General features: G+C 45.7%; 1 protein-coding gene across 1 annotated transcript; it reads right to left on the bottom strand.

Moving 5' to 3' along the window:
* mthfs (5,10-methenyltetrahydrofolate synthetase (5-formyltetrahydrofolate cyclo-ligase)) lies at positions 1-24,776 on the bottom strand. Its single transcript, XM_069912050.1, has 3 exons — positions 24,583-24,776; positions 19,284-19,545; positions 1-511 (listed from the first exon to the last, which is right to left on the bottom strand). The coding sequence occupies exons 1-3, from the start codon at positions 24,709-24,711 to the stop codon at positions 288-290; spliced, it is 615 nt and encodes a 204-aa protein (XP_069768151.1). The 5' UTR covers positions 24,712-24,776; the 3' UTR covers positions 1-287.
* Positions 24,777-25,745: the final 969 nt, after the last annotated feature.

The raw sequence follows: 25,745 nt of genomic DNA, 5'->3' as shown, positions 1-25,745 counted from the left end.
TATAGCAAATCTTTTTATTAAGTTTATAAAGTTAAAGATGCATTATGTCTTTCATTAAAATATATACTGTCCATTGTAAATAGGCCTATGAAGCAGGTCAATGGATAAAATCACTCATCGTTTTCGCTGCCCATGTTTTTCACTGCTGATTAGCAGAAAATCAGATTCCATTATTAAATTATTTTCCTCTTTAAAAGTGATGATTCTTTACATCAGTCATGAAGAGTTCCAGTCCTTTACTTCGAATGAACTTCACGTCCAATCCGGCAGGCTCTGTGAGCACACACCTATGGTGTCTCACACAATACTTCATCGATTGATTTATCACTGTCAACCACAGGCACCACATCACATATCTGCTCCTTGAAGGCCAAGGCAATTGTGTAGGGCTTGCCTTTTGGATGCTTAAGACAGCGCTCCAGGTAAGTGTCGTAGTAACCCTTCCCTCTTCCCAATCTGTTACCTTGTTTGTCAAACCCCAGACCAGGCATCAGGATCAGATCAAGTCCTCCTGTTTGAAAGAAGAAGAATAAATACATAACCATGTCAAGGTAACAAAAGCACCAAAAACTACATGTCAGAACAGAGTTTACAGCTAAAGAAAACTGCACAAATCTATCCCTGCTCTTTTTTTTAATCAAATGCTCCCCAATGACTGCGGTCATCCTTTTGTTCAACATCTGTGTAATTATTACTAAATGCAAATGAATATGATAGTATAAGGGAAGAATTAAAGATTTAATAATGCTGTCAAATTCCTCAGGGTGACTTTCAAATTAACGATAATGCCACTGGTTATTCATACCCTTGGGATGTTTGTTGGAACTGCAAAGCAGGTCCTTTTGGCCCACAACCCTGTGTTGCCCAATTGACCTACAACCCCTGTACATTTTTGAATAGTGGTGTTACAAGCCCAGAGGACCTCAAACCCCAGCAGCAATAGATATTCACCAAGACAAAAGTGGCTTTTAGTTATCTTTAAACATGAAAATAGTTTTACACTTTAACATCACTATTGACTTAACTAACCTAACTTAACCCCCTTCTAATTCTAAGCGCATGTGTGTGTAAGTTCAGAAAAGTTCTTTCATTTACAGTCCAATCTCACTTTTCATTCTTCCAATTTGCAGGCAATTCTTCTACTGTGCACAGAATTTAACATTTCTAATGTTCACCAGGCTTTGGTGCTTGAAAGGTAAATGGTTACCGCCTCAGGAAGGTTCTTGTCGGTTTTCAGAGAAAGATTCATTGTTCCAGGTCACCCACAACTGATTTCTTTTTAATCAACGACTCCAGTATCTTGCCAAAGAAACTTGTCCCCTTTCAGGTCACCACAGAGTAGCTTTTTGTTTCTCTTATTCCAAGTGAAACGTTAAGACACCCAGTCCTCTCCTCTTGCATGAACCACATGGGCTTTCACCAGTCTGAACTAAGCACTCACAGTCTTCCAAAATGGGGGTTTCCACACGCTTGCCAGCTTGTCCTGTTCCAGTCCCAGTTACTGCTGCTGACTGTAAAACTGAAGAACTGATCTCTCTCTCTCTCTCTCTCTCTCTCTCTCTCTCTCTGCCTGAAAAACCACATGATCCCCTCCAGACAATCTGCGGCTCTAACAAGCTCTTTCATCTGTTTCCTTTTTGTAAACATCAATCCATTAGTGAAGTCTCTTGGGCACTCTCCAAAGCTTCTGTAAAGACTCTGAGGCCCCGACGTGTCCAGTATGAGCAGAGCTCGAATATTTTAAATAAGATCTGTTTTAAAGTGTTTGTATGTGACCTACACTAACAAATCCTGCCCCAATTTATCTCCCAAAAACCTATCTATATACTCTGTCACAGTGGGAAGAAAGTGGAGTCCCCAGAGGAAACCCACTCAGACACAGGGAGAACATACAAACTCCTTACAGGCAGTGCAGGATTTGAACCCCGTTCGCAATCACTGGTGTTTTAATAGCGTGTGCTAACCTCTACACTAACCGTACTGCCTGTATAGCTACTTGTGGAGGAATCAGACTGTCTTCACAATGATAATAATTTGGCAGTGTTTGATCGTACAGTGCAGAGGAAGCTTAACGCAACTTTAAGAAATAATAAAACAAAGATCCATGACAATGAAATCTCAACATCAAGGCTCTGACCTGTATTCTAAAAGTAAAAAAGATATGGGGGTGTAACTAGAGCCTCCCTGATGCCTGTATCTGCACCAGGTGCAGCTCCTTAGAGACCGCGTTATGGAACTGGAGCTGCAGGTTGATGACCTATGGCTCATTAAGGAGAATGACTGACAGGAACTGGTATATTGTCCTGAATAATATTGGGGTGGATGACCTGACAGAGGACAACCACAGTAACTGGGTCTCTGGCACTGAGCATGGCTATGGTGTATCTGGTTCTCCTTTGTCTATCCTGCTCTTTATTTCTTCAAAGAATTCCAATGCCTTTGTCACACAAGATTTCACCTGGAGGAAACGCTGTTGACTTAAGCCTACTTTATCTCCTGTTTTTAAAAAGCCTGAAATGTAATCCCAATAATGGATTCTAACTTTTTATCAACTAGCAAAATCAGGCTAATTGGCCTACAATTTCCTCTCTTTTGTCTTTCTCCTTTCTTAACATTTGCAAATTTTCAGTCCTCTGGAACCGTTCCTGATTCTTGAAAGATCACTACTAATTCCTTCACAGTATCTGCATCCACCTCCTTCAGAACCCTGCATCTCAGCTCCAAACACCTGGCTATTCCCCTCCCTATCAAGTCTCCAACCACTAATGCCCTTTGTTACGAGTCCAGAGGACCCCAAAACCCAGGAGCAATAGATATGCACCACGACAAAGGGTTACTTAAACAAAAGTTGCTTTTAATTATCTTTGAACATGAAAATAGAATCAAACTTTAACTTATCGCTATTGACTCATTTAACCCCCTTCTAATTCTAAGCGCACGTGTGTGTTATGTAAGTTCAGCAAAGTTCTTTGGTTCTCAGTCCAATCTCACTGGTTACAGGCAATTCTTGTAATGTGCACAGAAGTTAACATTAATAAAGTTCACCAGGCTTTGGTAACCACTCAGGAAGGTTCTTGTTGGTTTTCAGTTTTTCTTGATCCAGGACATCCATAGCTGATTCCTTTTTAATCAGCCACACCGTTGTCTTGCCCCCTTCAGGGTTCTCCAGATGATAACCTCTTTCTTTCAGGTCACCAGAGTTCCTTTCTGTTTCTCCTATTCCACTAGACAGACAGCCAGTCCTTTCCTTTGACCAGGTCGTCTTGCAACACTTGCCAGCTTGTCCCTCTGGAACCGATATCTGTGTCTCTCCTCTCTCTTTCTCTCACTCCCTCCTCTCTCTGAGAACAAAGCCTGTTTTTTTCTCCTCTCTGCCTGCAAAATTCACATGGCCTTCCAGAAAGTAAATTCTTTTTCCAGACAAGTTGATACTGCCTGTTGTTACATTTGTTGCACTCCATTCTTGAAATATCAGAGCACTCTGCAAAAACTCCTGCAAAAATTCTGTTTTAAAGTGTTTGTGTGTGACCTGCTCGAATAAACCTTCCCCAATTTATCTCCAAAACACCACTATATACTCTGTCACACCTTAAACTCTTCCTCCTTCCCCTTGTGTAGCCAAGGTGGTCCCCATGGATTTGAGTCCGGGTGCACTCCATAGAGCAAACATTCATTCACACTGCCAAAGCTGGCTATTCGTGTAACTCACAGTGCTGTGGGGCCTCCAGCCTTGTCCCGGAGCTCAAGTTGGTCAAACTGATGGGGCCTGCTAATAGGTAGTCATCAAGACCAGAAGCAATGCCTCACAATTCCCACAAACTGCCAGCCATACATGGGTTGACCTGCTTGCCATGATTCCAATGTTTTAAAGAGCCCCTTTAACCTGTCACCCCACCTTCGCTCACTGAACACCGTTGTCTACAAAGCCAAGGAGAGGTTTCTCAACCTCTCATTTCAAAAACTCAAGGGAAATTAACTCAGTCTGACTTCACCTGCACTCAGATCCATGCTCTCTGTGGTCTCCAAGTGGCTATTCAAAACATCCCTGTCCTTAAATTACTTGTTGATTCAAGTCACTTTTTAAACTTGAAGAGGTTGGTAGAAGTGAAAGTCAATCATATTTGAAAGCAAAGCAAATGTAACTGGTATTCATTTCAAGAGGAATAGAATACAAGAGCAGGGATGTGATGTTGAGGATCTATTAATCACTGGTGAGACCTCACTTAGAATTTTGTGAACTCCTCATTTAAGAAAAGATGCACTGACATGAGAGAAGGTTCAAGGGAGGTTCACTCGGATGATTCCAGGAATGAAAGGGCTATCGTATGAGAACTGTTTTACAGCTCTTGGCCTGTAATTGTTGGAATTTAGGGGAATGGAGGGGGGAGGGGAGGAGTCCTCATTGAAACATTTTGAATGTTGGAAGTTGTGGCAGAGTAGATGTAGAAAGGTTGTCTCCCATGGAGGGAGAGTCTAAGACAAGAGGGAACAGCTCCAGGATTGAAGTGTGTCAGCGTAGAACAGAGATGCGGTGGAATTTCTTCAGCCAGAGAGTGGTGAAACTGTGGATATATGCTGCCACGGGTAGTTGTGGAGGCCGGGTCATTGGCTGGATTTAAGGCAGAGATTGATATGTTATAGGGAGAAGGCTGGGGCAGTGGGGCTGAGTGGGAAAATGGATCAGCTCATGATTAAATGGTGGGGCAGACTTAATGGGCTGAATGGCCTATTTCTGCCTCTATGTCTTATGACAACGTTTGATTTCAGAATTTTAATGCAGTAAATTGATATAATTATATCATTTTCTAGAATCAGTAGATGCCAGCATTGTAATTGTCATGTTCCACTGGCACTTGACTTGTGTACGGCTTCACACTGATTAATACTCACCGTGTATAAACCCCTCTGAGCCCAGACCAACTCAGAAAAACGCATCATAAATTCAAAGGCAGATCACTCGGTTCCTACTGATATAAACCTGTTATAATGATTCAATCAGTGCTGCTCGGAGAGAGCGGACTTGGAATGCAGCCCTAATAAGTCTATGCTACCTCAAATATCTCCATGTCACTGCACAAGGACAGTCAGTCCAAAATGTGCAGGCAGAAGCTTGAATTAACAGTTTAAGAGCTCAGTGCTGGGACTTCCACAGAGATGCTGCGGTAAATATTAGGAAAGGCAGGTCAATTGATGGGGGGGGGGGGTGCTCACAGAAATTTGTCTTGTACTGCCATCACCTGGCAGAAATCAGGCATTTCTTCCCAATGGCCAAGTAAAGAATTTAGAGTACACACGTGGAGGCAAATTAAATATGAAGAAATTATATATGATAATTGTTTATAAAGTTATCAAATATACAAAAGAATGCATCTTAAGATTTTTGGGAATCCCAAGCCCAAAAAATAAAGATTTGGACATCCTGATGTTAAATTATTTTATTTTTGCAAAATACTTAACACAGAACCAAGTTCTTCAACTGATTTAGCCACAATTTGAATATAACACCAGGACTGCTATGCCTTTGTTAATAACCTCTCCAGTCCACTGTGGATTAAAGTCCCCTGATCTGGTTCCTTTTGCAGTAGCTTTGTTGGCAGCAATCTTGTTTCTGTGTCATGATCCACTTGGGAACTATAAACAAAAATATCTGGTTTGCTAGACTCTGCATGTACAGAGTCTGTACTCTGGGATGTACAGAGGATCATTCCGAGGTCACGTCAAACAAAAACTCTGTCTGTTCTCCCAATTGGATGCAAAAAATTAGGCCACAGAATTATCAAAAATTGTTGAAGCATCCTCCCCATTATGAAGTAAAAACACGTTGCAGGAGAAACTCAGCCGGTCAAAACTGTGTACTTTATGTAGCAAAGATAGTAGCCCCTTTCAAATTGGCAAGCTGCTAAATTGGCAATTCAATTAATCTTTTTAAAATAATGGTAGAGCCATTCACACTGAACCAATGTTAACTGGTTCTCTACAGCTTTCACATTCACCACCAGGCATTGGGGTGCCTATCCTCCAGCTGTGATGTCCTGCATACCCCCCGCCCCGTTCACTCTGTGTGAACTGGAATGCCGATTCAAATCGGTTATGATACTACCTCCCTAGACGGTTCATCTTCGGGGTGATTTGACCCCCATGTGCCAGTTCGTGAGCGTTCACAGTGGCATGTTAACCAGTAGATTGGCAGTTAATTACTGGATTAAAGTACCAGAATGATACATAATCATTGAGCGTTCATCAAGGTATGATCAAAATGAGGGCAGGTTCCCAAATAAAATAGTTGGGGGAGGGGCAGGGGAGGAGCACAGATCCACAGGCAGGAAGCAATAGGTGGATAAGGGAGGGAGGGCACACCAACAAACAACGAGGAGGATGGCTCTGTGAACAGAGAGGGAAGGGGGTGGAGAACTGGAAGAAGGAAGACAAAGGGAAAGAGAAGGGAGAAGAATGAAGAGTAGCCCAGAAAAAACTGGAGAAGTCGATGTTAATGCTATCCAGTTAGACAGTGCCCAGACGGAAAATTGTGTTGTTCCTCCAATTTATGGGTGGTCTTGGTGGGATAGAACATGAGGCCTTGGACAGAAATAGCAGTGGGGTGCGGAATTTAAGTGGTTGGCCACTGGGAGATCCCGGTTTCTCCAACATTGTGTTTTTACTTCAACCATGGTGTCTGTAGACTTTCATGTTTTACTCCCCCATTAAGAACACAAGAAATGGAAGGAGTCGTAGAAAAGGCCAATGGTCCATCATTCAACAACATCCCAACTGATTTTTCATCTCAGATGTTTGCACAAACCCCATGTCCCTTGATTCCCTTCACAATTAAAATCCATCTCATTTCGGCCCAACAATTGAGTCTCCACAGTCTCATGGAAAGCAAATTCCAAAGATCAGGCCACGTGCACCAAGAAATCCAGGTACAATCATCGCAGGGCTATCAGGGAGGACATGAGGTGGAGCCACACTAGACTTGAGACTCGTGAGAACATCACGGACACCCTGCAACTATGGCACATGCTATCAACGGGGTAAACTCCAAGCCAGGGAGCATAATGTGGCACAACACTCCCCAATGAGCTTAATTTGAGTGGAGGGCCAGTGATGTTCACCTCAACTACCTCATACGCTGCCGGTAACATCAGAACGGCCTTCTTAACAGTGAACCCGCAGAGAACGTCCAGCCCAGAGAGCTGGTGCAGGGTATATTTAGATATCTTTAATTTTTGCCATGCAACTGGCCAGTTTCCATCTGCTTCCAGAAGGCAACCATCATGATAGCATCAAAGAAAAGCACAGTAACAGGCCTAACTTACCATTGGCTTTAACCCCCACCATCATGAAATGCTTTGAAAGGCAGGCAATGTCTCACAACAAGCCTGCATCCAAACAGGTCCACAGCAGACACAAACTGACTCGCCAGTTGGCCCTGGAACTCCAGGTCACTAAGGACAACACCCCCGTTTATCAATTACACCCCCACCTTCAATAGCATAGCTCTAAGTAAATTTATTCCCAAACTTTGCCTCAGCACCTCGCCTTTGCAACTTAATCCTTGTCCTCCTGTCCAACAAAATGCAATCAACAAGGATGGGAGGAACACCTAATCCACGAATATCCGCAACACTGGCACTCTGCAAGGCTGTTTGCTCAGATCCCTACGATGCTCCCTCTGCACTGCATGGCTGGAAGTCAGCCTGAAGAAAACTGAGGTCCTCCATCAGCCAGCTCCCCACCATGACTACCATCCCCCCAACATCTCCATCGGGCACACAAAACTCAAAACGGTCAACCAGTTTATCTATCTCGGCTGCACCATTTCATCGGATGCAAGGATCGACAACGAGATAGACAACAGACTCACCAAGGCAAATAGCGCCTTTGGAAGACTACACAAGAGTCTGGAAAAACAACCAACTGAAAAACCTCACAAAGATTAGCGTATACAGAGCCGTTGTCATACCCACACTCCTGTTCAGCTCCAAATCGCGAGTCCTTTACCGGCATCACCTACGGCTCCTAGAACGCTTCCACCAGTGTTGTCTCCGCTCCATCCTCAACATTCATTGGAGCGACTTCATCTCCAACATCGAAGAACTCGAGATGGCAGAGGCCGACAGCATCGAATCCATGCTGCTGAAGATCAAACTGCGCTGGGTAGGTCACGTCTCCAGAATGGAGGACCGTAGCCTTCCCAAGATCGTGTTATATGGCGAGCTCTCCACTGGCCACCGAGACAGAGGTGCACCAAAGAAGAGGTACAAGGACTGCCTAAAGAAAGCTCTTGGTGCCTGCCACATTGACCATCGCCAGTGGGCTGATATCGCCTCAAACCGTGCATCTTGGCGCCTCACAGTTCGGCGGGCAGCAACCTCCTTTGAAGAAGACCGCAGAGCCCACCTCACTGACAAAAGACAAAGGAGGAAAAACCCAACACCCAACCCCAACCAACCAATTTTCCCTTGCAACCGCTGCAACCGTGTCTGCCTGTCCCGCATCGGACTTGTCAGCCACAAACGAGCCTGCAGCTGACGTGGACATTATCCCTCCATAAATCTTCGTCCGCGAAGCCAAGGCAAAGAAAAAGATGGCTAAATACCACTCCATCTCCATCTTTGAAGTCTGCTGACAACATCACGGTCATAGGTCAGATATCATATAATGAGAGAATACAAGGAAGAGATTCAGATTCTAGTGACCAAGATATAGTTGGATAAGGCTCACACCCCAGTCTACATCAATGGTGCTACAGTAGATAGATTCAAGTTCTTAGGAGAAAACACTTACAATGAAATGACTGGTACCATCCACATTAAAGCAACAGCCAAGAGGCTCATGGGACAGAAGGGCCCATAACTATGCTGTATCTCAAAATTAAAATTTAAAAAGTGTGCCAATACCTATACCTCCTGGGAAGGCGAAGGAAGTTAGGCACCTTGACAACTTTGATAGATGCACCATCAAAAGCATCCTAGCTGGAGGCATCTCAGTGTGGTACGGGAAATGCTCTGCCCAAGATTGGATGAAGCTGTAGAAGGTGATGAGTGCAACTCAGAACATCGCACAAACTTTGCTCCTCTCCTTCAACTCCATCTGCACCTCCTGCTGCCAAGGAAGGCCCCGGCAACATACTGAAGGACCCATCCCACCCCAGACACACTCTCTTCTTCCTTGTCCCATCAGGGAGGAGGTTCAAGGAAAATCATGCACCAACAGGCTCCTTGTTGGTCAGGACAGTGCAATGGCACCTACACTTGCTAAGGAGGCGGAGAAGGGCAAGGCTACCATCCCCCATCTTGATATTTTATAGTTGTGTGGCAACGCACATAAGTGTAGCAGCGAACCGGTGCCACTTGTCACACGTGGTTAGCCACGGCAAAGATGGTGTCGTGGGTCCTTCTCTTCCGGTGCAGACTGGAAGAACACATGTGCGCTTATGTCAATGTGATCCAAGTTCCGGAATGCAGGGGGCGGGCTGAGAACGGCCTTAAAGGCTGCAGTGCGAACTTCAAAGTAAATCAGTGGTACTAAACGAGCTCACAGCCTGTTGTCTCAATCTTTTCGCTGCACTCACCAACAACACTCCACACTGGTGACCCTGACGAGTCCCCACGTTCTGAAAACTCTGAATAATGGACTCCGCAGCAATAGGTGGCATTTCATTAAAACTGTCAACCTTCTGGGCCAACAGGGCCCACACTTGGTTTGGCACAGCGGAGGCCCAGTTCTAGGTCAAACAGATAACTTCCGATTTGACAAAATACTTCTACATTGTCAGGACGCTTGACCAGGAAGCCACTTCACGGGTCGATTACCTCATCCAGATGCCGCCAGAGGAACGTAAATACATGGCTCTTAAAAACCTCCATTAGCATGTATGGACTTTCATGGCACAAGAGGGCCACAAGACTTCTTCACTTGGACGGCCTAGGGGAAAGGACTCCATCTGCCCTATGGATGAGATGCTCACCCTACCAAAAGGACACAAGCCCTGCCCAAAGACATCAGGCTCCTATTGGCTGGCATGGATTTCAGTGACCCACATAGGGTCACAGCATGAGCAGACATTCTCTACCGCTTCAAGCGCGAGACCATAGACACTGTCAATCGCGTTACACGGCTGCCGCCCAGGGCCATGTGAACAGCCCTCCCCCTGTCCGAGAACTAAAAGGTCTGAGCCAAAATGTTGGTTCTACCATCAGTGGTGGGGTGCATCAGGAAACAATGGGGCTAGTTGCCGTTAATGGCCACACCGGCTGGCTGACCGAACAGCCTACTCCATGTCGGACAGGATCTCAGGCTGCAGGTTCCTCGCGGATACGGGGGCAGAGATAAGCATCATTCCCTCCATGTAACTCGAGACATGCACGAGACCTCACGGCCCCACCCTGCGTGCAGCCAACAACACTGCCATTAAAACATTTGGCAAGAGGCGAATTCCTGTGCGTTTCTGTGAGACCATCTTCAGCTGGCTTTGGTGAACAAAACTATATTAGACGCAGATTTCCTGCGTGCACTCTCTTTACTTATGGACCTCCAGGGCAAATGTCTAGTCCATGCAGAGACTTTCCAGACGGTATTCCTTGGCACGTCCAACGAGCCATCACCCAGATGGCCTCCGTGGAGACTCCTTACGGCTAATACAATCTCCTCCTTGCAAGCCATCTCTCCATCTTGCACACAGTTCACCGCCGTCATGTCGAAACACAGTGTTCAGTATCATATTGCAGCCACAGGCCCACCGTTGCATTCTCAAGCCTGTTGTCTAGCCCCTGACAAACTCAAACTCATCAAGGAAGAGATTAAACACATGGAAGAACTCTATCGTCTGCCGTTCTGACAGTCCATGGACCTCGCCTCTGCATTGATGCCCAAGCCCAATGGCAGCTGGAGACCCAAGACGCCTCAGCGATGCAACGATGCCAGACCGATACCTGATTCTCCCCATCCAGGATTTTGCAGACCTCCATGGCACACACCTTTTCTCTGGTGGGATACCACCAGATCCTCTGTCCACCCAGACAATGTGCAGAAGACCGCTATCATCCTATCATCACCCCTTTCGGTCTTTACGAGTCTCTTCGTATGCCGATTGGCTTAAAAAATGCAGCCCACACATTCCAGTCAGTAGACACTTGCCTTTTCCTCTTCATACCTGGATGATATTCTGGTAGTGAGCAAGCCTCCCAAGGAGCTCATCTTACATCTTCACCCACTTTTTGACCCACTTGCTGAGTTTGGCCTCACCATTAACCAGGCAAAGGGCCAGTCCGGCCTCGAAGAGATCGAATTTTTGGGCCGCTGAATCACTAAAGGCCGGTACCACTCCGTGACCCAACAAGGTGAAGGCTATACAGCAGTTCACAAGGCCAACAACTCTGAGGGGACTGCAGGAACGTGTCGGCATGGTGAACTTTCACAATAGGTTCATTCCTGCAGCCGCCAACATATTGCGCCCACTCTTTACTTTAATGTCGGGCTCCACTCTGCCTCTGGGAGCTGACTTCCTTCGGGCTCAGTTTGCTGGTTGACCTCACGGTGCCTCTGCCTCTGGGGGAAGGCGAGCTACTCGCCCCCATAACACTCTCGGAGAATGAATTCACCTGCATCCTGGTGGGGTTCGCCTTGATAGTAGCGCCACAGGTCTCCACAGCCAAGCCAAAGCACAGGGTGAGGCAGCACATACTGACCGAGACCCTGCTCCATGCCAGGGCACGCCGACTCCTCCCAAAAAGCTTTCAGCCTGGCGAAGGAGTTCAAAAAGATGAAGGATCTGGGGATTGTGTGGCACTCCAACAATCCCTGGTCTTCTCCCTTCCACATGGTGCCCAAATCAACAGGGGGTTGGAGGCTACTACCGCCTCAATGAGGCTACCACACCCGACAGATACCCCACATCCAAGACTTTGCCACCAACCCTGCATGTTCTCTAACGTGGACCTCATCCAGAGGTACCAGCAAATCCCATTCCACCCCCAAGACTGAAATCATGACCCCCTTGGGTTTGTTTAAATTTTTCATGCACTTCAGTCAAAAGAATGCAGCACAAACTTTTCAGCAGCTGATGGGCACAGTGGGCCGGGACCTCCCATTTGCGATCATCTATTTGGATGATATCCTCATGGCCAGCTGCAGCTGCAAAGACCACACCGCCCACCTGAGACAACTGTGCACCTGGCTGAGCGAGTTCAAGCTGACCATCAACCCCACTAAGTGCCAGTTTAGTCTGGACACCATCGACTTCCTGGGGCACAGGATTAACAGGCAAGGGGCCAAACCCCTCCCCAAGAAGATTGACGCGGTCCAGCACTTCGCTAAACTATGTGTCCCCTCCGCTGATGACCAGTGAGGCAAGACATGGCTTGGGACAAGGAATCCTTCAGGGCATTCCAGAGTGCCAATGCCACCCTCCTGGAGGCACCTACCGCTCTAACTGTTGACGTCTCCAGCACAGCGGTAGTGGACGTGCTTGAACAACTCCTCGAGGGCCAATGGCAACTCCTGGCCTTTTTCACCAGGCACCCCAGCCCCCTAGAACTCAAATACAGCGCTTTCGACCAGAAGCTGTTAGTGCTGTACCTGGTGGTAAGACATTACCGTTACTTTTTGGAAGGTTGGTGAGTTAGGGCTGATTCTTGCATCAGATCTTCAAATGTAACGAGGTTGAAAAGTTATCCACTTTGATCACAAGAGTAGAAGGAAAAACTCAGTGTAATTCGGGAGAGACTGCAGAATGTTGTCATAAAGTCTCATCCTACAGTCCTCTATACAAATTGCAGTAAGTTAGCATTTGGAAGCAGCAAATAATTAGGAATTCAAATCGAACACTGGCCTTTAGAACAAACCAGGTGAACCATAAAAGTAAGGAAGTCTAGCAGCAACCATTCTGGACATTGCTGAGACCAGATCAAGAGTACTGTTTATAATATTGATGTCCTTATCTCATAATTGCTTAGAGGCAGGTCAAAGAGTTATTAAGGGATTACAAAAAAGATTAGAATATTCGTTCCAAAATTATTTTTTTAAATAATGAGCCAGGCAGTTGTCTGACAAGGAGAAATTCTGAAATCCTTAAGAATTAGATGGAAAAGAGTTAGACCTTTTTGGCTCTAAATACAGGAGGGTATGGACAGCAAGCAAGAGATTGAGATTAGACTGTGAGCTATTCAAGGGCATCTGGAGCAACCAGTAGAGAGAGATTGTAAGTGTATTTAGGCTAGTCCCATTTTTCCATTTTCAGTCCACAGCCTTGTGTGTTACAACATGGAAAATTGAGTTTGGCATGGATCGGTGCGTGGAAATAGTGTAATTGTATCCCTGACCACTGCTGAAATCATAGCCAATACTGCCAAGTTCATATTGGGTACTCAACGTGACTAAGGCAGAAAGTGTCTGGTTGTATTTCTGGTGACATGAAATTAGCATTCAATTTCAATCACATGGCTATATTTTATTCATGGTTGAACTATATTGTATTGTGAATCAGACAGCAAACCGATACCAGCTGCAACTTTTTTTTTTAATAGACAGACAGTACTTGGGTACTGCTGAGAAACCTGTGATCTGACACCACATCCAGAAATGAACCAATAACTTGACACCTTTTAGTTTTGCACCATACGTAATTATTTCCTTATAAACAGCTTCATTTGGACAGAGTGGTAAATATAATCTTTTTAATATTTTAATCACCTATTTTGTAATTAATTCTTTTCAGATTAAATTTTATAGGATGAAAACACTGTGCAGTGAGGTTTTATGAAAATAGGCCATTTAATTTCTTTAAAAAATAATTAAGTTGGCATCTATACACAGCCTTGCAGTAGCTTTAAAAGCAATCGCATCTTGGAGGTGAAAGTTTACCTCAGCAAACATCAGAGAAGACAATTTTGCTCCAAATTCAAAAAAGCCAAAAATGCAAACACCAAACACACCCAGAGCATTGGCCTTAGAAAGGAAGTTTGTAGTTACAACATGCACTACTTCCTGACTAGTGACATGTCTAGATAAATAGTGCATATGGCAAGTACTGAAATTCCGTTCCCTCTCCCCAGTAAAAAAAATCACACATGAAATTGACAGTTGGCAAATTTGACGCACAAATGGGCTGACGCTAACCGCTACACCAACATAGCCTTCTAAATTTCACACATTGTATTTTAATTTATTAGAAGTGAACAAGTGGATTAACTCCCACACAGTCCCCTAGGCTAAGGGAAATGCCCCCCCCACCTTCTCCTTCCCCCCCCCTCACTAACAGAACCCTCCACTGTGAACCATGCATCCCACATTATGGTTTATTATTCTCAGTTGCCAAGGTGAGGGGTGCTCCAGCAACTTTGAGGCAACCCAAGTCTTGTGTTTATTACCTCCCATTCCTGGCTGAAATCTGCAGCCTTTGCAGGCAAAATGACTGTCTTCCTTACCCATAATCCCCCAGAGGCAGCTAGAACCGCTCTGCGTTTCCCTGGCTCCGGCAGAATGGTTCCAGCTGCATTGTGGGATTATGGATAAAGAAGACAGCCATTGCTCAGTTTACACATGCCCAGGGGTATGTGAATATTTCAACTCAAAAATTAAAAATCACAGCCAGAATCCTTTGAATTCTAAAATACAACTTTTTTTGTCTTTAAATTTCTATGTTCTTGTCTTCAACGTACACGCTTTGATTAGGAATGCACTCACAAGACGACCCATACCTGTGCGTGTGAAAATACACTTTTAAAAATTGCTTTGCACAAGTATAGATTACTACATGTTGTTATAAAGAGCCTTTTTATAACATCAGGTAACTCCCATGAAAATCAGCTGCTGGCGCTTGCTCTCAGAAAAAATGGGAACTAGATAGCGGAAGAAGTGACAACCCTCTTCAACTCACCCAGCACCACATGGCACCGTGTAGACGCTGAGCCCTTGTTGACACACACACAGCCTGAGCTTGGCAATCATGGCCCGGCCCTCGGGCAGGGAGCAAGGGGCGACCAACACTGAAACTAAGGCCAAGCTCTGGGGTGGGGCACACACACGATGGCCCTCGGCCCCTCCATAACCAGTAGCACTCCGGGATTATGAGGGTGAACTCCCTTCACTGGAGTGGCTGAAAGGGGTGCTCAGAGGGGACTTGCTAAAATCCAACATTAAACTTAAGCTGATTGGTTCTCCAAATTAACTTAATGGAGGTCAGAAACGGTGAGGGCAGATGGAGGTCAGAAACAGTGTCACTCACGGATCCTGGCTTGATTTCCATCAGAAAGTAAAATGTGACAGTCATTAAAGGAGAACAGAGCCACAACCTCCAAGTTCTTTTGTCAGATGGAGATTCTTTATTGGACTCGTAAGTTAGATATTAGGCAGGCAAGGCAAAGACAGTGGCGCCCCCACCCCTTCAAGTGGCATGGCTGCCATACTCTAGATATGCCCATACTTCTGACCAAATAAAAGCAGCACGAACCTGCCGAATCAGACTCCAATTCTGCCACCTACAACATGATTCCACCACCAGACCCATCTTCCCCTATCTTCTCCTTGTAAGAAGGGCCACACCCTGCCCCCTCACATCTCCCCCCCTCCACTTCACAACCGTTCGGGGCCCAAAACAGCCCTTGCAAGTGAAGCAGCGTTTCACTTGTGTATCCGTGCGAGTTATCGACTGCATCCGGTGCTCCCATTGTGGCCTTATCGACATCGGAGAAACTGGATACAACCTGGAAGATCACTTTCCTCACTCTGTCCGCATCAGTAGGCGCTTTCAAATCGCAGCACCCAGGTAGCCCTCCTGAGACCTGGGTGAGATGATTGGGTCGTGGGTGCCTCCTGCTCCTTTCAAATAGCAGCTGAACCTACCTGTTAAATCGCCAACCCAGTGATTTAAGGGGGATCCAGCCCCTGCTATGACATGGTGAGGCCTAACGCAGCGACAGGGAATTCCTGTTCCCTGTATTCTTTCTGTTCCCTTTCTATTTAAAGTTTCTGTTCCCTTTCTTTTTAAAGTTCTCCTAAACGCCTCCCACCAACTCTCAGCTGTGCCTTGCTCCTGGGCTGCCAGTCACCCCCTGCCAGTGACATGTAACTGCCATGAATGGGGCGCAGGGGGTTTCTGCCATGATGGGGGTGAGTTGCTACTGTGATCAGCGGGGGGGGGGGGGGGGGATTTTCAGCCGCAACATGCCACTCTAGTTTGTGGCAATAGCTACAATGGCCATCTTCATTACTCAGAATCCCTGTACACTATTCTGATACTGCATTCCCTCATTGAGCCAGCAAATGGAGCAGCACATCACAGCAGCATTCCACTCCTCCCCCCCCCCCCCCCGCCAACCACGGCAGTGACATGTCGCTGGGGAGATGACTGACTGCCTGAAGCAGCGGGGTGACTGACAGCCGTAAGCCGAGGAGGGATGGGGGGAGGTGACTGACTGCAAGGTGCAGTGGAGTGACTGACGGCCGGGAGCATGGGATCAATGACAGTTGGGACCAGTGGTGACTGACGATGGTGGGGTGGGGGGGGGTTAGGAGCATTTAGGATAACCCCATCATAACACCAAACGCACCCACCCCAACCCTCACCCGACTGCGACAGTGGTACAGAGGCAGCACCGCGACAGCATCCTGCATTGAGCCAGACGGGGGTTTCCTTGTGACACACACACACAAGCACTGACGTCACCTGAGTAGCCCGGTCGGCCATTTCCCCTTTCAAATCAGGAGGAGGTACGGGTAAGTTTTACTGGGTTCCCTGACCACCTCTGAGGTAGGGTTTTGACCAGGTTGACCCAGTAGGACCCTTTCAAATCACCATGTACCTAGGCCGTCAACTGAACAAATTTCCTGGTTAACCCCATTTTAAATGCCAATTTGAAAGGGCCTAGTGACCGGGATCTCCCAGTGGCCAACTACTTCAATTTCGCACCCTATTCCCATGATCATGTATTCACCCACCATGACCATCTGTAAAATGGAAGAACAACATTTAATTTTCTGTCTGGGCACTCTCCAACTGGATGACATTAACATCGATTTCTCCGGTTTCTGCTAGCCTACCCTCCATTCTCCCTCTCTTCCCTTTGTCTTCTTTCTTCCAGGCCTCCACCCACTTCCCTCTCCATTCACAGAGCCATCCCTCCCCCTTGTTTACTGGTGAACCCTCCCTCACTTTTCCACCTATTACGTCCTGCCTTTGGGACTGTATTCATTCCCCTGCCCCCCCCCCCCACCATTTTGTTTGAGCGCCTGACTACATTTTTTCTATATCTTGATGAAACTTTGTTTATGTATCTTTATCAAGGCTACGTAGGGCGCACAGTTTGACCTGCTGAGTTTCTCCAGCATTGTGTTTTTACCTCTGCAGCATTTCATGTTTTACTTCAGACTGCAATTCTGTCCACCCAACTAAACCTTAGTGCGTGGTCAGTAATTATTATAAATATAGTCAGAATTAATAAATTTTAATATAATTAAACAAACAGCTATGGGAATAACAAAGAGTCATTAATGATGCAGAGACATACAGATCTTAGTTAACTTGCTTTTGGAAGTAACTAGAGACCATATTTTGGTGAATATAGAGGCAAGCAGAAGCAGCAAAAATACTAAATAAAGGCTACACATTACCAGTATATAAAAGCTTAAAACCATTAAGTTATTAAGATTGCAATCTAATTCTAATGACAAAATTAAAAGGGCCTGGGAAGAGGAGCTTCAGTTACATCTTCCAGAGGAATTTTGGGAGATTTTTGGATGGGTTATTCTTCAATATGTACTTGTCATTCTTTGATTCAGTTTAAAGTGGTACAGCAGGCTCATATGACGAAAGACAAATTGGCCTGTATTTTCTCTAACGTTGGTCCTGTTTGTAATAAATGTAAATCAGAAGTGGCTTCTCTAACTCATGTTTTGGTCATGTCCTATGTTGGAGAGGTATTGGATAGATATTTTTAAGACATTGTCAGCTATGCATCACCCATTGACTTCTCGTTTTAGAATTATACTCTTTGTTTATTGGTGAAGACCAATTTATTAATAAATTTTCAGGATAAGGCTCCCCAGTCTTTTTATTTTTTTAAAGATTAGGTGGAGTTATACATAATTTAAAAAAAATTTTTTTGAAGATTTCAGTTTGAGGAGATAAAGACCACATTTATTAATTGTGGTGTAATACAATATGTTACATCATATAATGTCATATAGTGACATTTTCTTTTTCCCTTTTAGATTAGATACTTCTATTCTCTTCATGTATCGTTTACTTATATGATTAATAAAAAGTTTAAAAAATAAATAAAAGCTTAAAACTTATGAAATTATATTTTCTTTGCTGGTTTAATGAAACCACATTTTCACCACAGTTGATAAGGCAAATGAACCAATCATGGGAGAAATTCGCCTGTTTTAAGGCTAAAGATTTTGGCAGCATAACCTGAGCGGAGGATTAGATATTATCAGTTTGGGAGTGTGGGGAGAGAGTGCAGTGGCAAGGCTGGAAGAGATCATGAGAAAAGGAAGGTCTATTTCAGTGGTTCTCAACCTTTATCTTTCCACTCACATACCACTTTAAGTAATCCCTATGCCATAGGTGCTCTGTGATTAGTAAGGGATTGCTTAAGGTGGTATGTGAGTGCAAAGAAAAAGGTTGAAAACCACTGTTTTTAATTGACTCATTATGTGTATGGTTTCATAACTCCAAAGGAAATGGACCAATGACAATTTTTCTCAAGCAAAATACTTGTGTCTAGAGCTGTGGCTCGCAACCTTCCCTTCCCACTCACATACCACCTTAAGCAATCCCATACTAATCACAGAGCATCGATGGCATAGGGATTATTTAAGGCGGTATGTGAGTGAAAAGAAAAAGTTTGAGAACCACTCATCTATTTGAACAGAGATTAAATTTTAAAAGTACGACGTTGGTGCCTTCGGAGTCAACACAATTCACCGGGTACAGGGATCAGGTTTACAAAGGATTGAAAATGGGAGGCCAGGAAGACAGCATTGGAATGAGGAGAGAAACACGAGAGTCTGCAGATGCTGTGATTGTAGTAAAAATACACCAAAATGCTGGAGGAACTCGGTTGGTCTTTCAACATTCATAGGAGACAGAGACTGCTGATGTTTCGGGTCTGAGGCCTTCCTCAAGGAATAAGCAAGGTCTGGAGGTAATAAAACCTATGGATAAGAATTTCAGCACAATGAGAATTTGGTGCAAGAAACTCATGCCCATGTCTAATGTAATCCTGAAGAAATGTGTTTAAGATCCTAAAACTTTATATTCCAAGTTCATTACCAACCGGTGGCTAGAGCTTCTTCCAGCAAATCATCTTCAGTAGGTTGCTGAATGTTCCAGGAGGTCAGAGGCAGGTTTTGAATTTCTTCAGCTGAACGGAGCTTCACCATATCCATGTGGTTGGTTCCCGCCTTGTACCGTGGAATGAAGCACTCTTTTCCAGATTGGAATACATCTTTTATGATATATTCTGTCTGAATTTCATCAGGCATGCTCAAAAAGACAGCAATTCTTTGACAGTTCTGGTACTTGGGGTGAGCCAGTAACTGAAAGAGAAAACAGATCTAGTTGGTAGGGTTTATATCGAAAGCCACAAAAAAGGTTTTAATTAAATCAATGAACTAATTTTATAATTGCAGAAGTCAGAGTGATTTGAGATGTTCTGTCAGCAAAGAGGTGGAACCACATCCAATCAGAATTTTTCAAATGTGTGTACAGTAAAAGTCCTAAAATCCTGACTGCTCAGGGATTGGGTCGGTCCGGATTTTCAAATTTTCAGGGTTCCCAGCAGGCAGTACATCCATGGTGTCTATGCAATACATGCACGCACGTAATGCACATGTGTATACACGCACGCACACAAAGGCCGAGAGTTTTCTTGAAGTCCGGATTCTCAGGTGGTCCAGATTTCAGGTGAGAGTTTTCAAGAGACCTGGAATGTTATGTGGACAGGATTCTTGGTATCCGGATTTTTGGACTTTTACTGTAATTACATAGAAAAGTGCAAAAGTGGTCCTGGGGTATGTGGTTGGTGGAATGCTGTTGGATGGATGCCTAAAGACTGGGAACATTCAGGATCCTACGAGGTAGAACCTCTGGGAGAACAGCAGGAGGATCTGGGACACTCAGGATGAGCAGGTGTGATTTCAGCCTGGTCAAGCTATTGACAGCATGAAAAAAAATGGTGGCACTTCTAGAGCTACTGCTGGTGTGGACCCACAGGGAGTGGGGAGAGGAGACACATTGCTCCTCCACAGAGTTCTACTGCCCAGTCCAACTCTGTACAGGCTTTAAAAGTGTTTTATTTTAAAACCCTGTGACCTCAGAGTCTGAGCCCAAGATGGTGTTGCCAGTGTTCAGCAACAGTCTCACGGGTTGGAGACTCTGAGGAAGCTGAAGACTAGGGCAGGGCACCAGAAAAAGGAGGGATAACTCCCACCCACCCCCCCCCCCCCCATTTGAAAAGGAAAAGCAGGATATGAAACTATGTGGCATACCAGTGAGGAGCTCTTCAGGAGAACACACAGGCGGCTGGATGTTGGTAACTCGGGGCTGCTGTCCATTGGGCTTAAGGGACTCGCACTAAGCTGCAAACTGCAGGAGACTGGCTGAAGGGTTACCAGGTATCAGAACCAGGTGCCAAGGGCGCTGATTGTGTCAGAGGTTTGGACCTGGAGCTTGGGTTGCCAATGGTTTGGACTGAAGGCTGTGTGGCTGCAGGAGTGCTGGAAGTGAATCCATAGACACTCAGCGACTCCAGGGAGACTCCCTTTCTTATTGTAAGGGGCGCCAAGCAATTTGTGCTGATGGAGAATCTTTACAGCAGACTAAAGTCAATTTTGTGTAATATTACAACTAATTTATTACATGACAATAAAAGAATCTTGAATTATCCCATGGGACTGGGAACACCAGATTGCTAATGTATGTCCGTGTGTACGATTTAGAAGCCCCCAATTAAGAATGTAAATAGATCCATGATTAAGAGCAGAAGGGCAGCGCAGTTAGTGCAATGCTTTTAAAGTGCCAGTGATCGGGAATGGGGTTTACATTCCGTGCTGTCTGTAAGGAGTTTATACGTTCTCCGTGTCTGCATGGGTTTTTTTTCCCAGGGGCTCCAGATTCCTCCCACTGTTCGAAACATACCAGGGTGTAGATTAATTAGGTGTAATCGGGTGGCATGGGCCCGTGGGCCGAAATGGCCTGTATACCATGCTGCAGGTTCAAATTTTAAAAATTTTTTAAAGCAGCAAAAGGAACCTTTAGCCTTTCAGAATCAGAATTTATTGTCATGAACAAGTCACGAAATTTGTTCTTTTGCAGCAGTATCACATATTTATATAAACCACCTAACAAAAATAAAAATAGTGCACACAAAATCAGAGTAAGGCAGTGACTGTGGTTCATTGATGATTCAGAAATCTGATGGCAGTGGGGAAGAAGCTGTCCTTATGCTACTGAATGTTCGTCTTCAGGCTCCTGTACCTTTTTCCCAATGTAAGCAGAGTGAAGAGGGCATGTCCTGGCTGGTGGGGGTCCTTGAGGACAGAGGCTGCTTTCTTAAGACAGCCTCTTGTAGATGTCCTCGATGGAGTGAAACGTGGTGCCCGTGATGTCACAGGCTGAGTTAACAACCCTCTGGAATTTTTCCTTGTCCTGAGCTTTGGCACCTCCACACCAGACAATGGTGCAACTGGGCAGAATAGTGGGGGAAGGAAGGGGAACGGAGTCTGAGAATGAGAAGACTGGTTCTGCAAATGGAAAAAGTGAAGCAGAGGCGGCTCGTGTTCGTTCCACCACTTCCTTGAAACACAGCATTAGCGTCATCAGTCAGCTGTCTTTGTGGTAGTACAAAAACATGCAAAAATCTAAACACGCAAACCAGGCTAACACACCACTCAGGTGCTGAGGGAGTTCTGTTTTGTCAGAAATGTCACCATTCATACGAGATGTGAAACAATGGCTGCATCTGCCCTCAGCTAAATGTAGAAAATCCCAAGGAAGATTTTCTTGGTGCCTTGGCCAGCATTTAGCACTGATCAACATTACTAATGAGTTAATCAGTTGCAGCTTTTGAAATCTCGCCCCATAAAATCAGTGGCAGCTTTTACAAGGTTCAAGGTTCCTTTATTATCATGTCTGTAAAATACACAAAATTTATTTTCCTTTATTTGCCCTGTAAAGATTACAAAAGAAGTCTGCATCATTGAAATGCTACTTCTTCTCTTGCACTCTGCTATCTGTGAATATTTATTATTGAATTAGTTTTCGTATGCATAATATCTTTTTAATTCAATGTTTTTTTTAAATCAAATACCTGTTCGGCTGCAGCAAGTACTTTGATGTTGATATACATTGTTCAATGTAAATGACAATTAATTAATTGTCATTAAAGGCGCACAAAGAGGCACCACTAGCCCAGCATCCCTATCAAGATGAGAATGTGAAGTAAATGGGATCCACGTTTTTGCACAGTCTCCTGTCCATTCCAGCAGTGAACCCAAGCTCCAGGCTTCCGTCATCCTCCAATTCCAAACCCCTGATATGATTAGGAAGCTGTCAGTGCCTGAGGCTCTTCAGGAGACTTGACTGCTGTCAGCACCCACACGAGTCCTGGGTCCAGGAGCTGATCTCCAGCAGCCTGGTGTGAGTCCAACGCTATGGCCCCTTACTCTGTTGGGTCCCCTTCCAGGCTTCTTCCTCTTCTCAGTAGTGTAGAGGGAGAGAAGGATGTTTCCTGCCCCAGTGCCCCTGTGCTGGACCGCTACCCCCCAGAGGCCCACACCATTATGACTTGGTTTACTGAGCATGGACACTGCCATCTCTGTGGGTTCACCGATGCTTTACAAAGAATCAGTACTGTTTTATTCTACAGACAGTTTAAACCTGTCCGGCGTGATGACCAGGCAGTAGGATGCCACTTCATACAATGTTATTTAATTTATTACACTAAAACTTGAATAATCTGCTAACCAATTGTTCATAAATCCTGATGATTCAGCATCTGACGTACTGAATACGGTTTCCCCTGCTTACTTATCACAGTTGTTTCCCATTCTCCTCATAAGTATACCAAGTTCAGTTTAATTATATTTCTATGTAATGTCTAAAAGAAAATTAAATAAAATCCTGTAGTATTAATAGGAGAAAATATGCCCAATCCAAAACCACAGACCCAAAGATGCCAGATTATTTGAGCTTCGCTGTACATAAGAAGCTATTGACGTCGGCTCTGGAACTCTGGCCAGGCAAGGTCAGTGTACAGAGGTTTCCTGAGGGCAACATTTTAAGAATTGTAAACTACTGTTCCAAAATGTTTAACATGAATTTTGAATTCCAAAACATTTTAAGAGAATGGAGCTTGAAGCCATGAAATACACATTAGCAGTTCTTCTTAGTGCATCAAATCAATTATAATTATTTGATTAAGTATGTAGCGTGGTTGATGTGGTCTAGATTGACTGAATACAACAAATTTTCCCCAAAAGGTTTGCTTCCTGAAAAAATTTTCGGGGATTATATAGACAAGTTTAAACTGAACACAAAGATTATTTCAGATTTGCTGTATAATGTAGAAAGTTGGTGAATTTAATATTTGTATTGGCTTTGATGAAGGAGGCAGGGAGTGATGGTCAAGGGTTGTTTGTGCAATTGGAAGTCTGTGACCGGTGGTGTGTCACACTGATTGTTGCAAGATGCTTTAGTGTTTTGCCATATTGCTTTAAAATGCAGTTATGATTGAAGGAGGTAGAATTGGTAATTCTGCAAATTACATGAGAATTGGTGATGCTATTACATAACACAAAATCCAGTCCTTCCGCCCTTGCCAACTTTTTCACCCACCTTCACTAATCTCATTTGCGTGTTAAGGTTGTATCCTGCTACACTTTACCTATTTAATCCCAAATGCCTCTTAAACACTGATATTCAGTATTGGACCAGGATGCATTTCTGCATGGTACAGAAACTGCAGCAAGCTGTGAATGTACCTCAGACAAACATTCTCCCTTCCATCTGCACTTTCCACTGCCTCAGAAGAGTAGCCAATGTATTAAAAGGCTCATCCCACCCTGTCCACCCACTCATCACACCTCTGGGGGGGTGCAGGGAGACGTGGGAGGTGCAGAGGAAATGGGGGTGTAGGGTGGTGGACCGAAGGGATTGGGGGGGTAAGGGAGGGGACGGGGGGGAAGGGGGGGGCGGGGGGGAAGGGGGGGGCGGGGGGGAAGGGGGGGGGGCGGGGGGGAAGGGGGGGGCGGGGGGGAAGGGGGGGGGCGGGGGGGAAGGGGGGAAGGGGGGGAAGGGGGGGGCGGGGGGGGAAGGGGGGGGCGGGGGGGAAGGGGGGGGGCGGGGGGGAAGGGGGGGGGGGGGGGAAGGGGGGGGGGCGGGGGGGAAGGGGGGGGGCGGGGGGGAAGGGGGGGGGGCGGGGGGGAAGGGGGGGGGGCGGGGGGGAAGGGGGGGGGCGGGGGGGAAGGGGGGGGGGCGGGGGGGAAGGGGGGGGGGCGGGGGGGAAGGGGGCGAGAATGTTTAATTCGTAGGTACTCCCTCCCTCCTGCGATGGGTGGGCGGCCGCCTTCGCTCACCCGCCGGCTCACAGCTCCCGTCTGCCTCTGCTTCTCGATCTCGCTCAGCGACGCCACCCTCCGCTTCATCTCCAGGCGCAGCGCCTTTTTGGCGGCCCGCAGCGTGGCCATGTTCCCTGGGCTGTCCATCAGCACCAAGGCCTCACCTTCTCCGGCCCGCGCACGCGCGCACACATCCACACCATTGCCCGCTCACCTCCCACCCCGCGCATGCGCCCACACATCCCCCCATCGCCCCGCTCACCTCCCACCCGCGCATGCGCGCACACCTCCACACCATTGCCCTGCTCGCCTCCCATCCCGCGCATGCGCGCACGCTCTATCACGGCTTTGTCCCGCTGCGCAGGCGCGCGCACTCCTCGACGCCACCTGCCCAGGTGAGTTGGTGGCTATCCCCACTTCAACAGGTAGGCGGACTCACCTGAGCACATCCCTGTCAATAACCATGAGGTTCCGGATTTCCATTTAATTAATTGCTGTTTACTACGGTCGGCGTTTCTATGTCATTTACTCACTTACTCTCACCCTCCTGATATATCATCATCCTCATTGCAAATACGGATTAGGACTGGACAACAACTTCCCTCCCAAAAGGTTTGTTTCCTGAAAAAAAGGGATTATGATAGACAACTTCAACTGAGCACAAAGATAATTTCAGAGTTGCTGTAGCAAGTAAAAAGTTGGAGAAACATTAAATTAACTTTTATTGAATTTATCCTGTTTAATCACATACTGACGCTGACACATTGCGTTCGTTCAACTGACCTAAAAATGTTTTGCCGCTGATTTTCATTTGTACTCAGCATCTGATGCCTCTCGTGTCAGTGTCCAATATTATTCGGCCGGCATTTATGGATTCCACTTGGCCCTGATACCGCTTTTCTATGATAGCAATGTCCTTTTCGCCATGTTCGTCAACGACTGCACCAACATCAGCAGGGAAGAAGTCCAAGTGCGAATCCAAAAGAATTATTTTTCAATGACATGTTTCTCTTCATGATTTTGTATGCATGAAGTAGACTTAAAATATGACAGGAAATCACAAAAAAATGGTGATTTTTGAGTTGAGCAGCCCCAAAATTCATAAAGTACACCAAAAGTGTTCAGGAAGAATATTCTTCATGGCCTAGTGTTATAGCTCAAGTTTACTCCTCTCAGTGCTC

Source organism: Narcine bancroftii, chromosome 14 (genome assembly GCF_036971445.1).
Source record: "Narcine bancroftii isolate sNarBan1 chromosome 14, sNarBan1.hap1, whole genome shotgun sequence".
Classification (NCBI taxonomy): domain Eukaryota; kingdom Metazoa; phylum Chordata; class Chondrichthyes; order Torpediniformes; family Narcinidae; genus Narcine; species Narcine bancroftii.
The sequence above is the reverse complement of the archived record's forward strand: the minus strand, read 5'-3'. Positions and strand labels throughout refer to the sequence as shown.